The sequence below is a fragment of the Parasteatoda tepidariorum genome, chromosome 1 (genome assembly GCF_982258835.1).
Source record: "Parasteatoda tepidariorum strain Cologne lab strain chromosome 1, Ptep-v5.0, whole genome shotgun sequence".
Taxonomy (NCBI): domain Eukaryota; kingdom Metazoa; phylum Arthropoda; class Arachnida; order Araneae; family Theridiidae; genus Parasteatoda; species Parasteatoda tepidariorum.
Genome location: NC_141755.1, coordinates 95,290,975 through 95,304,490, shown reverse-complemented (window position 1 = coordinate 95,304,490; position 13,516 = coordinate 95,290,975). Strand labels below are relative to the sequence as shown.

The 13,516-nt window shown below is 26.7% G+C and overlaps 1 protein-coding gene across 1 annotated transcript; it reads left to right on the top strand.

The window, feature by feature from the left end:
* Positions 1 to 150: 150 nt before the first annotated feature.
* LOC107451689 (uncharacterized) lies at positions 151 to 13,261 on the top strand. The gene is made up of 6 exons (XM_071179436.1): positions 151 to 392; positions 2,419 to 2,601; positions 3,829 to 3,990; positions 4,676 to 4,883; positions 5,898 to 6,093; positions 10,499 to 13,261. The coding sequence occupies exons 2-6, from the start codon at positions 2,428 to 2,430 to the stop codon at positions 10,683 to 10,685; spliced, it is 927 nt and encodes a 308-aa protein (XP_071035537.1). The 5' UTR covers positions 151 to 392; positions 2,419 to 2,427; the 3' UTR covers positions 10,686 to 13,261.
* The last annotated feature ends 255 nt before the right edge of the window (positions 13,262 to 13,516 follow it).

Below are 13,516 nucleotides of genomic sequence, written 5' to 3'. Positions count from 1 at the left end.
TTTTTTTTTTTATTCTGTAACAAGTATTTGTTCTTCAATATCTTAATTAAAAATTTTAAATATTGTTTGTTTCTGTATATCTTAAAATGACCAAAAATTAGTTTTCTGACATAACTTTAAATTATTATTTTTTTTTAATTTATCGTAATCGATTTCTGTCCGCTTTCTGCGTATGTTTTCTTTCGGTTTTAAACTGCAGACTGCGGTATAAACATTGAACTATCAAAATGCGCAACTATATTATATAATTGATAATTATATAAGTAATTAGATTTCATGTGACAAAGAATGAAATTTGATAATTCATGTGAAAAATCTTAAGAAAGGGTGAACTCAATCGGAATTTTATGTGTTTTAAAATAAACTGTTTAGGACGTCTTCGGTAAAAGTAGGTAGGTGTCCTGAAGTGTATTTTGACAACTATTTGCAGTAAACTTGTAATGTTTCTTGTAAACGACACTATTTTTACTTTTCATACTTAATTGTGTTCTTGGCAAATCTTATAAGTTCGAGATTTATGTATGTTCATGGAAGGAAGTATATTATAAAAAATAATATGTAATGTTAATATACTCATTCTACTCTTTTTGTTAATATACAAATTCTACTGTTTTAAGTTTTGGTGTTATGTAAGTATGCAAGTTATATACTTGCAGATCTTTTACTTGATTATGTTAATATGAAGTTTAGAAATCTACCGTTTCATATGTTTTTAAATCTATAATTTAAGAAGCATAACCTGTTTTTGGAAGTGAACTGCAGAAAAAGAAATTTTCTTTACGTATAATTTTGATAGTTGTTAGATTTCATAAAAACTGATAACTTGTTTAGTGGCGTAACTACCACTACAAATGTTAAATACCAAATCACTAGTATATAAGACATGTTAACTTGATTCTATCAGGAGGTACCTTTTGAAGGTCGATTTACTAATTCCCTTCATTGGTGACCTGCGGACGTGATAAGAACATGCCAATATGGATGAATGATACACATTAAACAGTTGATTTGCTTAAAAATATAATGCTCGAAGAAAAAAAAGTCTGGTGAAGTAAAATAAAGTCTCCCGGTCAATAAGCAATATTGAAGAAGAAAAGAGAAGTAATCAGCGAAATGCTATAAAACAGAAACAAAAAAATGAGTGAAACGCTATAAGCAAGAATTAAGAAGGAAAACAAAATGAGGGAAATGCTAGAAATATATATATATAATAAGCAAAAATTGATATAAATAAATTAACAGCATGAATCAACTAGTGGTATTCGTTCATCGAATTCTATCACAGATAAAATTCTAGAAGGGGAGTAATGTGGTGTAACTACCACTACAAATATTAAATATCAAATCACTAGTATATAAGACATGTTAACTTGATTCCATTAGGACAGTGTTTCCCAAAGTGTGGTACGCATACCCCCAGGGGTACGGGAACAGTTTAGCGGGGGGTACGCTTTCTTATGCAAAATACAGGTATCTTGCAACATACGAAAATTTCAAAAATTTTTATTTAAAAACAGAACTAGCCATGAAAATTTACAATTATGTATTTTTCTATTGGCTATTTTTTTGCAGAGTTAGCAGTTAATAATTAGTGGTGTAAACAGCCAGTTGTGATTTTTAACTTTTGTGCATTTTTCATAGTAAAAAATACATTATTTTTTTATTAATGGTACATAGAGTTACAAAAAATTTAGAAAGGGTACAAAAAATTCATAAGTTTGGGAAACACTGCATTAGGAGGTACCTCTTGATAGATGAAGGTTGATATAGTCTAAGATTAATTCCTCTCAATATCTATATGTCTCGAAAAAATGTAGAGATAAAATATGAGTTTAACCTTTTTTAAATTAATAAATAAAATTATATAAATTTTTCTTTTTTTTTTTAATAAAATTAAATTGTTGCTGGTTTTATATTATCTAGAAGAGACTTTTTGAAGAAATAGTGCCAGTACAAAAACTTTTTGTCGCCTTCAAGGTAGTTGTTGGCACGAACAGGTACCAATACAGAATTATCCCTCATGTCTTGGCTGGAATGATAGTTTTTTTCAGAGCGACATGTTAAGAAGAGACTTTTTGAAGAAATGGTGCAAGTACAAAAACTTTTTGTCGCCTTCAAGGTAGTTGTTGGCACGAACAGGTACCAATACAGAATTATCCCTCATGTCTTGGCTGGAATGATAGTTTTTTTCAGAGCGACATGTTAAGAAGATAATTTTATGTCTTAAAGTCATAATTACATTTACTTATAAAATTGAAATATCTTTCATCATTAATTGTCTTTAATTTCTTACTGTAGCTAATGAAATACATTATTTCAAATGTTAAACTTATATTTTTATTTTACCTTTCACATTATGATATCACAATTAAGATATTGTTTAATTATCACAATTAAGATATTGTTTTATGTTTTTAGATACCAATCATGGCTGTTTCAGTATTGGATGATGATCATCTTTTAATCAGTCTCATTATAACTGTTATTATGCAGTTCATATTTTTTATTATTGCTGCTACCTTTCAGTTTGATAAAGTTACAGATTTTGCTGGCGGTGTCAACTTTATTATCTTGGCTATTTTAACTTTTGTACTATCACAGGTGAGTGCAGCTTTTAATTAATTTCTTAATTTTATTTAACTGTCTTCTTAAATTTTTTTTATGTAAGACTTTTCTTGTGTGGAAACTTTTTATTTAGTTATTATTTTATTCAAAGTTTTTTGTGTTTTAAATATTGAAAGAACATAATTATATCATGCTGAAAAATTTTATTTTTGTAGGTTCTAAAATAGTGATTTTTATTTATCCTTTTTTTTTTCTAATTTTTTAGCATTGTCACCAGAGCTGTTGTATTTTTTGTGGCTAAAATCTGCAAAAAGTTAAAAATTTCATGAAAAAATTGAAAATCTCTCTTGATAATGGAAACTTGTATCTAAATTGTAGATAGATGCTGAAAAGTTTTATCATATAACCTTTAGATTTTGTTTTCAAAGATATATTTTTAATTGAAGAAAATGTGGTTTTTATGATTCTACTGCGTCTTAGATTTAACTTTGTTGTGAATAGTTTATTACCCTCATCATCTAATCTAACACATATGCATCTACAATTTCTGCAAGGGAATTTCTTTTAAGTTCAAACTGCTTTTGAAAGCTCATAGGAAGTAAAATACTGTTTTACTTTGATTTTCTGAAATTGAAACTTTAGAAAGAGTCACAAAGAACAATACAGAGTTTTGTGATTGTAGCAAATAAAAAACTTCAAGTTTTGTGTCTTTTTAGCCATCTATATTTTTCAGTCTTGTGTTCAGAAGCTGTTTATTTGAGTTCTTTCTTTTTTCTTTCAAGAAATTGTAGACAATCAAAATTTTTACAATTTAATGTAGTTTGAAGGTTTCTATGTCACAGAACTGTGACATTGAAACCATATAAACCTTCATATAAACCTTCATGTAAACCTCTGTCATTGTTGTGACTCCTCCAAAAAATTGATAAAGTAAATCATTGAAACCCATTATTTTATGTATCCTATCACATGTTTTCAAATAAATAAAACTTATGAAAAATTTTAGATTTTCAAATAAATATTTTCACATTATATAAAATAATGCACTTTAATAAATTAGTTTCCACAATATTTTTGTTTTTTGAGCTGCATTATTTTGGCTACCATGAAAATTATATCAAATATTTCGCTTCATTAGCATTCATTATATTTGACCTAATTGGATTTTACGAACTTATGTAATAAAGTTTGATTCTAGAATTGCTTGAACATTACTTTTGTATAATTGTTGACCTTTGTAAAATATTTATATTTTTATTTCAGACCTATGAATTAAGGCAAATTATGGTAACATCGTTTGTTATTTTATGGGGCCTCAGACTTTCAGGATTTCTGCTGTATAGGATAATTAAAATTGGTCGAGATAAAAGATTTGATGACAGACGGAGCAATGTTATTAGATTTGCTGTTTTCTGGACTTTCCAAGTAAGTTTTTTTTATTTATGAAGACATTTTGGATATAAAACGCTTATTAACTTCTATTGTTCTTCAATTGCATTTTTTTTTATCTTACTTGTGTGTGCTTCTCTAAAATGTTTCAGCAATTCTTTTGTCCACAGAGGTATTTTTAAGTTATTAAAAACTGTTGGTTGCATTTGATTTCTTTGTTTTTATACTTTTAAGACTATTATTCACAAAACATGTCATTAATTTAATTTATGTTAGTTTTTATGTGAATAAAATTTTGTACAATTTTTATCTAATGCATGTTTATAGTATCTACTTACAATTTTTAAAAATATAAGACTAAATTAGTATTTTTCTACCATTTTTAAAGGAATGACATTTCTTTGAATAATCCAATACTTTTTCTGACAGTTGAAATAAAATAAATTTTAAGAAGTTAAGGAAAGTTTCTTGATTAAATTTGGGATCTCCTAAAACCAGAGCTCATTTTAAATTGTATCATATTTATGTTGAAATGTTTTTCATAAAATTTATTTAGATTTTTATACTTTTATTACCTGTTGTTTGCTCTTAAATGTATGTAAAGTTTCATTTTTACTCCAAATATTTTTAAAAAAATTTTCAGTAAATTATACTCTATATTTGTTTCTAAAATATAACTTTTTTTGCTTCTTTTACACATGTTTTTTCTTTTCTTAACTAGGCCATTTGGGTATTTATTGTTAGTCTTCCAGTAATCTTCATCAACTCACCTAAAAAACAGAAAGAAATGAATCCAACTCCCATGACAAATTTGGATATTGCAGGAACAGTCATGTTTGCTGTTGGCTTTTTGTGTGAGTCTATATCGGATATACAGAAATTCAAATTCAAGGAGAATCCAACAACGAAGGGACGATGGTGTGATGCAGGTGCTGATAAATAACAGTTAATTTGAAAGATATTAACTTGATCTATTTTGTATTGATGAAGAAAATATAATTTACATTTTATAGTTCTTATTTCTTGAGTAGTTGTTAGGACTGTTTTTTAAGTTTTGCATTTTGTTTCTGTAAAGGGAGTTGGATATTTAAATTTTTTTAAAAATTGTTTTAATTTTGTTTATTTAGCAGTTTGGTGCTGGTGGCATGCAAATACTACATAATAACTTTCATTTTTTTTGCGTAGTACATGGGGAAAAATTGGAAATATAATTATTATCTTGTTGTTATTTTTTTTAAACTGATTGTTATCAGTGGCAGATATTTTAATCTGTTTCTTGTTTTTGGTATAGTTTTAAAAAATATTTTGTGCATAGTAAAAATTTATATTAAGTTCTGTTTTACAAGTAATACCTCTGTGAAATATATAGTGTTACCTCTGTGAAAAGAAAACTCTTATAAGGTTGTCTAGTGTAAGAACTAATGAGTAAGAGAAAAAATATTTATAAAAAGTTTAATGTTAATATTGATTATAATTATTTTGCCACTGAATTTTCTAAATTCAAAATTTTACAATCTTCTATTTTTATTCTTTTTGTCTGTCTATTAAACACAGAAAATTTGTAATACAATACATTTGCAATTAACGTTGAATTACGTATTATTTTTACTAAGTATTTTTTATAATTTATTCATTAATTATCATTGCATTTTTTCTAATTTATTTATAAAAAAAATTTTATAACTAGTTTATTTTCAAAAAAGGTATGCATATGTTTTTTTAAGACAATATAAATTAAATAATTACTATAAGTGTTTCTATCGATATTTCAATATAATATACTTCATAATAAATAACTTCATAATAATATAATTTTATTATTAATGATATGTTAATTAATAAAATTATGTAAATTAGTGTAAGTGTTCATTACCTTAAGACTTAGTAATTAAAGAAATACTTTTGAAATATTGGAGTGCTAAAAATTTTCTTACATTTTTTAGGATTGTGGAAATTTTCACGTCATCCAAACTACTTTGGAGAAATCCTACTATGGTGGGGTATATTTGTTATATCAATTAATGCCATTCGTGGTTATGAGTGGATTGCTATTTTGAGCCCTGTATTCACTACTTTAATTATCCTTTTCCTCAGTGGAATACCTCTACTAGAAAGAAACTCTGACGAAAGATATCGCAAGTATGTTGAAATTAGATTATTTTCAAGTATAATTATAACTGTTAAACTTGGGCTATTTTTAATAACAGCTAAAAATATAAAATTTCATTGAGTATTTAGATTTTTGCAAATGCTGTGCTTTTTTATTATTCTTTTATTTTGTATTTTATATAAAACTTCTGCCTTTCTTGTACTTAATCATGCTTTAATGTTAATATTAGCTACTATAATGTTTTCAAAAGTATCTGATCAACTACATAACATACTAAAACCATGAAAATATTTTATTGTACTTCCTTTTTAAAAATTTATAGCATGTGTATCGATTAATTTCGCTAGATAATTTGTTTTGTTTATTTATATACGTAGCACCACATTGCAAAGTAACACTCTTATGCAGTAATACTAAAGTGAAATGTGTTTTAAAAGGATTGGAAAAAAGATTTGTATTTTAAAGTAGATTTTAAAAAAAAAACTTTTTTTTTTTCAATTTGTGCAAAAACAGTTGTTGTAGGCTGTTGATATATAATTTTTAAGTAAAGACTGATGCACTAATGAGTTTTTTTTTGTACAGAATACCTTTCAATGTAATATTATTGAGAGTTACAGTGAAACCCTGTGTTAAGCAAACACTCTTGAGATCAAAAAAATTATCTGTTTTTGAGAGTTGTTCATTTACATGAAAAGTACACTAGTTACGAAGGCTGACACCATGAATTGTTTTTAATTGCAATGATATAGAAATAATTAAGTAATATATTTTAACTATTTATGTTGATATTTATTTAAACTTAACAAAATTATAAAAATTTACAATACATAAACATGGTGCTTAGTGTTTTTAAAAAGTACTTAAAGGTGCTGATTTTTGATTTCCGTTTTTTAAAAGCCTTTAAAGGTCCTTTTTTCATTGGGTGTTTTTAAAAAGTGCTTAATTTTCCATTTTCGAAAAGAGATTTTTTTCTTTATCATGTCTATTTTCGCCATTTGTTATGCAAAAGCGTGCTTTTCACATTGTTCTATTCAACGTTTTTACAATTCATTTAACCACAATCCATTTCGGCTTACCATCGGTCAGTAGCGTATGAAAGCGCTAATCATTTTGCATGTTTGATGAAATACTTGCCAGTCAGCATGTGTGTCTACTGAGCTGGGTTCATTGAGATTCTTGCTTTTTCAAGTGCAACTCTGCTGCATTTTGCAAGATATTTCAGGCTTCATTTTCCACCCTCTGATATCGAACCGAAAAATCTCTTGCTCATTTTATAATAGCTAATATAATAATGATAAAAAAGAGTTCTTTGACAGAAGCTAGTTATTTTATCATGATCATGTAAAGTCTGAAAATTATTTTGCATTTTGTTAATGTATAGTGCTTGAAAAGTACTTAAATGGTGCTTATTTTTTGTTGAAACATTTTGATACGCACCCTGATGAAGAATAGATGAAAAAATTTGATATGCATATTCATGCTTTTGTTTTATATTTGTGCACTCAAAAAAAAATGTGATAGAAATTTGTTTTAAGGGGCTGTTACCTGTCTTTTTAAATGCTTTTTCATTTTTACACCAATTTCAACATTTTTGGATACAAAAAAATTATGACAAATAGAAATTTTTAAGTCTTATTTGTTTCCCAATAGTTTCAATAGTAAAGTTTCAAACAATAGGTTTACACCCTGAACACCTTCCAGTCACTTGATAGAAAAGATAGCAATATCTCTTTAAAGGTAAACATCCTGTGAGTGATGATAAGAGAATGTGGCCATACCAACCTGTAAAGAACCTAGCCCAAAGGAATTGTTATATTCACTATTGACCAATTATCAAGAATCTTCATAACTATTTGATTTGCATGAACAGCGCTATGACTAAATTTCTGTTCTCTCTCTCTCTTTTTTAACCCTGCCGTGTCAAGTACAGACGTCGAATTTATTAGAAGAAAAAAGGAATTTTCAGTGGAGAAGGGAAATTGAGATCATTTGATGTTTCATTTCAACTTGTAGGGTCTCGTAACCTGTGTTGTCCAGATGAAAAGATCAAAAGATGCTGCAGTCAGCAATATTTTCACATGAGCTCTGTAATTTTCTCCCTTTTCTTTGCAAAGATAAAATAAGTAGAGACTGAATATAATGTTTTGGGTCATAAATGACTGTCCATGTCTGGTTACAGGAATATTTGCTGGAGAGGGTGCATAATGGATTGTTCATAAGAGATTCTAATGGAAGAGAATTAAAAAAACGAATGTCTGTAATGAGAGGCATCCATTTTGTAGGAGTAAGGTTTCTCTGTATTAGATTGGTCAAAAAGTTATCTGATTGAATGCATACTAAATAGGCATGTAATTTGCATTGAATTAAAATTCATTGGGTTGAATGGTCTGGAATTGAAAGAACATGAGACTTGATTTTTGTGGTCAAATGCAAATTTTATTGAAGAAGCAATAATATACAAATCTAATCTTAAGCTGTTTAACCAAAATTATGATTTAATAACAAGCTTATTAGTAAATTTATATTTAATTTCAACATGTATTCTAAACAAATATGCTTTTAAAATAAGTTTTTTAAACAAAAATTCTTAATTTGATTACCTTTTTTACATTTAAACTTTGAATCTTATTGTTTGATTAAACTAAAATGTGATATGAGCTTATTTATAGTCAAAATTGATATTTTAATTGTTTAGAAAGTCTCCTTTTTTCTATAAGAAATCATCTTATTTCAGAATCTCTTAGCAATAACCATTTTTCTACCTATCACTTTGTGCTTATTCTGTTTTAAATATTGGACAGTTTTTATTTGAGTAAAATCAAGAAAAATCTTTTTTTTTTTGTTTTGTTATTATAGCTTGTTGGCAATATATGATATTTTTTATAATCTGATGAGTAAATTGACACTTATATTTAAGTAAGAAATTAAACTATCTGAGAAAAAGTAAATTATTTTCAATATGAATTATAATGTACTTTTTTTTAAATTATTTTGAATTCATGGTAATTTATTTCTTTAAAAAAAATTTTTTTTTAAGTTTTGATTTTATATTATATTATTAATTTCTAATTAATGATGAAAAATTAATACAGCACATTAGTATAAATCCTCAAGAAAAAAACAACTTATTTGTTTCGTTTCTGAACTTTAAATTAAAATTATAAAGGCTAAACTTTTTAACAATGATATCATGATAATGTGAGTTACTAGTATTTAAACCATCTGATAAAACTGAATATATAATTTTCTTTTCACTTCATCATGAGTTATTGAGAAATAAGAAAGTTGATTATTAAGTACTAAGTCATAATTATTTTTAAGCTTTTAGTTGTAATTGTGCATATTGCGGATTTCATTGTGTTTCTTATACTAGCTCAACCTTATCTATTAAGTTGTTAAATGGTTAAGTTTAAATGAAGAAACTTGTGACGTTATGTAACACCTAGAAAACTTTAAGTTTTCAGAATTTTAGTTATAAGTATTTTGTATGTTAAGTAACATAAAATCATGCCAACTCTTTATATAAAATTGTTTATAAGAGAAATGTTTTTTAGTAGTTTTTTTAATTGTATGGTGCGCAAAAATTGTAAAAACAGCACTATGAATAACTGTTGATCGAATGATTGAATTTTTATACATAAGGACTTGAATCATAATGATTCAAGGGTCTAACCTAAATATGATATTTTTAGTTATGAAATCAAACACTTACTTTCTCTAAATAAACATAAATTTTTTCCACAAATTTGACCTCCTGACATGCAAAATATTGAAGATAATTCGGAAAATATGGTCCTAATAGTTTAGGCAGTAGAGTAGTTAAAGTTTGTACCCCTTAATGTTAACCTCTCTTTTTGCACCTAATTTTAACAATTTTTTATCCAATGATGATTCAATGTAAAAAAGAATTATTTATCATTTTTATAATTTTTATTATTAAACCAGTTGAAAAAATTTTAAATTGTGAAGCAAAGAAACTCTTACATAGTATTAAAGTATGTAATTTTAAACTGTAAATTACACTATTTGAACAAATATTCCTCAAGAAATTAAATTTTAAGTATGCAACTATTTAATATTGTATAGCTCAGAAGTTATTGGACAAATTTTGTATTTTGCCATCTAAAATTACATACGTTGAAACTTTCTAAAAATATGTATACAACTTTTAATTAAAACTTTCCCTACTATAATTGAATAAAATAATATACAGTTTCACTGGTTTTGTTACAATGTATGCACTATTGTTTTTACTATAGATTATGAATTTTCTTAATTTTAGAGTAGGAAAGAATATTATGTTGAAGCTTCTAAGTTGTGTTAAACTCCAGAGAAAAAAAAAATTTTAAGCACAAAAATTGCCTGCACTTTAATGTTAGAAACATCTAACTTTAAATTTTAATTAACATTTCTGGGTATTTCTTTATTTTACAGTATTGAAGAATACAGAGTTTACAAAACCACAACCAGTCCACTTATTCCATTGCCTCCTACTGTTTATGCAGATATTCCAACATTATTCAAAGTTCTCATATTCTGGGAATTCCCTCTGTACAACTACTTAGATCCGGAGAAAGGTGCCTCAGACAGAGCTGGAGAAACTATTCCTGTTCAGACATGAAGCAGTTAGACATACTGTTTCTGTTCAGTCATGAAGAAATGAGGCACACATGTGAGGGTTGAATTTGAAAATTGACTATAACTTTTTCTGTCTATCCAAAAAGCATTGCTTCATGGTAGAAAAAATGACGATTAAAAAATTAACTCATATGCTTATTTTATTAGTTTTAGTTCCTTTTAAGTCATTTTATTGCTTTTAAGAATTTTCTTATCTATTTTTTTTATTTTAGTTGAATATGTACTTAAATTAGTTATGATTGATCAAATTTTTTTTTGTCTTTATATATCTGTGGTTTATAGGTAATTAAGATTTGGTTGAGTGGCTACAAAAAATCAAATTTGAAACAATTTTATTTGTATGAATAGTAAGTTTTTAAAAGCTTACAGCTCCTAGATAAATTACTGTTTATTAGAGTTAGTTTCCTAGATGGAAAGGCATGTTCAGTGATTCTGCAAGACTTTGGTTACTACGGAGCCTAAAGACTCAGTGCTTCCGAATTTCAGGGTCCCAATTTAACCTCTTTGGCCCTAACGTATCAATTGGGCGGAAGAAAATTAATGACTGGTTAGATACCCTGTATTAAATGTAAGCATCTTGAATATGAAATGTTATTATATTGTGCTAATTACGAAAGTAAATAAAAAATTTCCTAATAGTTGTACAGCAGGCTATAAATAAGCTAAGAATAATGGTTTTTAGTTAAAAGTACAGAATTTTCTTTTAAAAGTACTCAAGTGGGCATAAAAAAATCTAATTTGACCAGGAAATAATTTTAAGATGCAAGGCATAACACTTAATATTTTGAAAACTAACAAAAGTTGCATTTACCTTTTAGATGCAAATGGACTTATACTTATTTCCGTTATAATTTTTACTTATATATAATTTTTACTTATTTTCTCTGTTTTAGAAATGCTGTTGTCAACTGAGCAAATTTTATAGCGTGCTTTTATTCTCAGATGTATTTTATTAGTAGGATACTAAGTTTTGCGATAGAAATCTTAAAAATACAAAGTATAGAGTAATGTATTAAAGTGATCTAGTACGTGCTAGGACGATAGGGCCAAAGGGGTTAGAATAATATAAATCATTTAGAACATTCTTAATTTTCAATAATTATGAAATTCTGCTTGAAATAAAACGAATTCCTGCTTCAAATGTTTTCTCAAAAATTTAAAATAAGTTAACTAGAGGAAAATTAGACTTCAAGTTGTGAAAAATATTGTTCTGTAATATTGAATAGATAACAAATTCTCTACCTCTTTACTCTTCTATTAATATGCACATCTATAAGGATTGCATATATTTATAATCAAAACAAAGAATTTGAAAGCAAGAATAAATTTATAATTGATATCAAATTTTTTAGTTTGAACTGATTCAACAATTGCCTTAAATAAAAGAACCAGTGTAATTTTGAGTGTCAGTTTTATTTTCAATAATATTTATTTAATTTTCTATGAATTACATGTCCCAACGAACCTGTCAAAACTTTATTTTTGCATCTTCACTTTTATTTTTGGCATATTTGATGCACTATAGCGCTTAAGTGGAATTACTTATGTTGTGAAAGCACCAAATTTTGCTATAACTCAAAAAAAAAATTTTTTTTCATTTTTTCCCTAAAAACTACAGATATATGCAGTCTTATATTAAGGTATCTGACTGGGTTCGGCTTAATTTTTTTTTTGAAAATAGCCTATTTGAGATAAAAACTACACATTTTTTATGTCAGGAATACAGCTCTACAACAAATTGTAATGCAGAAATTTCAATTTTTTTTTTCTAGATGAAAATTATGATTACCTATGTTTTGAACTAAAATCTTTAAAAAATTTCAAATAAACAATGAAATAAGACTAAATATATTGCTGAGCATTTATTTTTGAAATAAAAATTCTAAGCATTCTTAAAACATGATGAATTCACGATTAGACCCCATCTATTAGTTCAAAACATACTTAACATTATGCAAAATCTACATACAAAGTTTCAAAGAATTCTATATTTAGCATTTTTTGTAATGTGTGTTAATACAATGAAGAGATTTTAATATAAAGAGAGTTTCTTAAAATCAATGTTTTCCTGAAAATGCATTTAAAGTATGCAATTCGTGATTGCAAAGCTCGAATAATCCATCTGGGGAAGAGTATTGACCCTTTCCTCTCCTCCTCTTCTAAGTTGTATAGGAATGTACTAATATATTGTCCCTTAATTGTCAAAAATATTTTTTAAAATTTCCATGAGGCTTTCTTTTTGAACTATGTTCAATGCAGTTTTCAGTTCCATAATGTTTCCTAACTTAAAAGTGTTTGATCTAGAAGTGTCTATGTTAAGTCAAGGCAGAAACTAACTAACTTCCTTCCTTCTTCTATGACTCTCCACACGCTAATGGTGAAAGCATGCGATGTGTTGCCATAGGTAGAGAGTTCTGCTCTATGCCAACTGTAGCCCATTTTGATAGCCAATTGCTATTCTGCTTCATTTGTCAGCAAGAGTGTAAAAACAACTAAAACTTCAATTCTAAAGATTGGAGGCCAAAAATTTAAATGTAGACAGTAAAAAAAAAATAAAAACGAATTTTTTTTTTTCGAAATCGCCGATTTTTATCCAGTTAGATACCTTCATTTTTCTGTAACTAAATTTTATTCCATTACACATTATCATTTCTTTTAGTGTTTGTTATATGTATTTTTGGTTTTGTATTTGGTTGTTGTATCAGCTTTAATTCACCTAAGGTTTGTTCATTTGAGGTGATATTAATTAAGTGCTTTGTATTTTAAAATGCAATCAAATTTTTTAGGAGCACACTTATGAACTTACAGTTGTTT